The following is a 2,024-nucleotide window of genomic DNA, read 5'->3' on the forward strand; positions in this document are numbered from 1 at the left end:
GTGACTTCTTCTTTTAAAGCATCAAAAAAGATTTTTCCGAAATCATCAACAAGATAAATTCGTTTTGGGTTAATAATTTCATAAAATTGATATACTTTAGTTTCTGCTCTTATGAATAAACAGAAAATCTCATATAATAATTTAATTCCATTTTCATAACTATCATCTTTAGGATGTTCATTAATATCTGATAATAATGAATAAAAACAATACCATAACCTTAATGCACTTTCTCCTCCAAGGTTTGGAAAATAATAACTGAATTTATCATCTAATGGAGGGGCAATAAAAATCTCATCAGGAAAATCAAGATGAGTAGAACGTGTAACTTTCTTAGTACCAACTATTACCTCATCAGTGTTTTCCAATAAAAGAGGAGAATAAAAATCTTTTAGTACTAGTCGTGTACAATGACGAAGTTTCATAGCAATTTGATCCATAACAAAACTAACATTATAATGATTAGACAAACGAATTCTAAGTTGAACCCAATCATCATTGGTTCTTTCCCATTTTATGTAAAGAATAAATATTAAATCAACAAATGAACCAACACTATTACCAAAATTTGCTTTTACTAAAATATTAATACAATTTAATACAGTTTCAATGATGGTTTGTTTTATTTCATCATTAATGGCAATTGATGCTAATTTAATAATTTGATTTTTAATTTCTTCAATGAGAATCTTTGATACTGATTGATTTCCAATAACAAAAGGTTTATCAAATAATGTTGTAATACTTTCAATCAAATATTTTTGAAGTTCTGAAACAACTTCTTTTGGTTGAGAAGTGAAAGGATTTGAAATGAAAAGGTCAGTGAAATATTGAATGGTGGCAATGATAACAGCATGAGTAATATCTTCTGGAGTAATTTGTAAAACATAAATATAAAAGTGTTTAATGAATAAAACAAATGCAGGACGTGTTTTTAATCTATCAGCAATAGGAGAAGACATTAAATCTTTAAAAGAATCAAGAACAAATTTATCAAGTGAAGCAGGAGGTAATTCACCTTTTTTACCAATATTAGGATGATTTAATTTATATTTATATTGAGCCTCTTCAGCAAAATTAGGATAAATATATGATAACATTACTTCTACTAAAAAGAATAATTTATCAAATTGTGAAGGTACTTTAACAAGTTTAAGAAATGACGTAATTAATTTGATTGTCATTGAATATTGATCTATATCTGTTTCTGATGGACAATATGATGATTCTGCATAATCCAGTTTACTTACTGGAAAATCAGTAGATTTATTATATAATTGTCCTAAATTAATTGTTTTAATAAACATATCAGTTAATTGTTCTTGTTCACCATATTTAAAGAAACAGTCAATAACAAAACTAAATGCTGCTTCTCTAACTTCTGGATGTGTTTCAATTTTAAGATAATTAAATAAAAATTTTTCTATTTATTAATTTTTTCTTTTTAAGTGTTATACAAAACAATTTTATTCATTATAACAAACGATATAAATCAAAAACAGTTAGTTCATTTAATTGATAAATACTTGTCATTATATTTAATATTTTTATATGGTTAATTGCATCTTTCACTGACACTGATACTTTCCCTTTCTTTGTATGATTTTGAACATACTGTGTTATTTCTATTATAAATCCAGCAAATCCTTGTTTATCTCGTTTAATAAATAAATAAAATTCATCTGGATTCATCTTTTCACTTAATGCAATACACGCCTTTATTCTATTTGAAACACTTTCTTTGTTGTCATATAATTGTGTTTGTTTTTTACGTATTTTTTTATCTAAGTCAGTGCTCATCGAAGATTGAACTATCTATTTATTATTAATAAGTTCTATTTATTTTTAGAAATCCATTTGAATAACTTTTTATTTTAAATTTTTTTTATTTTTACACAATTACGTCTTTTCTCTCCCTTTATTTTTATTTCATTTTTTAGGTTGATCTTTTTTCATATATTTTTAAGTTTTTTTTATCCTCTTATCTTTTTCCTTATTCTATTAACTTTCATATTCTTTTTTTC

General features: G+C 24.6%; 2 protein-coding genes across 2 annotated transcripts in view, besides 3 other annotated features; both read right to left on the bottom strand.

Moving 5' to 3' along the window:
- Positions 1 to 1,800, bottom strand: EDI_021700 (uncharacterized protein; the record flags this gene model as incomplete). Its single annotated transcript, XM_001735092.1, has 2 exons — positions 1 to 1,423; positions 1,485 to 1,800. Coding segments are annotated over 2 exons (1,739 nt in total), but the record flags the coding sequence as incomplete, so codon positions are not given.
- Positions 1,395 to 1,448: a sequence feature (AT_rich).
- Positions 1,532 to 1,553: a sequence feature (AT_rich).
- Positions 1,801 to 1,866: 66 nt separating the features above from the next.
- Positions 1,867 to 2,022: a microsatellite.
- The window catches only part of EDI_021710 (uncharacterized protein), a gene marked incomplete at both ends in the record, with an annotated part of 327 nt that continues 304 nt past the window's right edge, over positions 2,002 to 2,024 (bottom strand). Inside the window, one exon of the mRNA XM_001733227.1 lies at positions 2,002 to 2,024. This exon is cut by the window's right edge and continues 304 nt beyond it. Within this exon, the coding sequence (XP_001733279.1) occupies positions 2,002 to 2,024 (23 nt within the window).

Source organism: Entamoeba dispar, genomic scaffold (genome assembly GCF_000209125.1).
Source record: "Entamoeba dispar SAW760 scf_1105229458881 genomic scaffold, whole genome shotgun sequence".
Classification (NCBI taxonomy): domain Eukaryota; phylum Evosea; order Mastigamoebida; family Endamoebidae; genus Entamoeba; species Entamoeba dispar.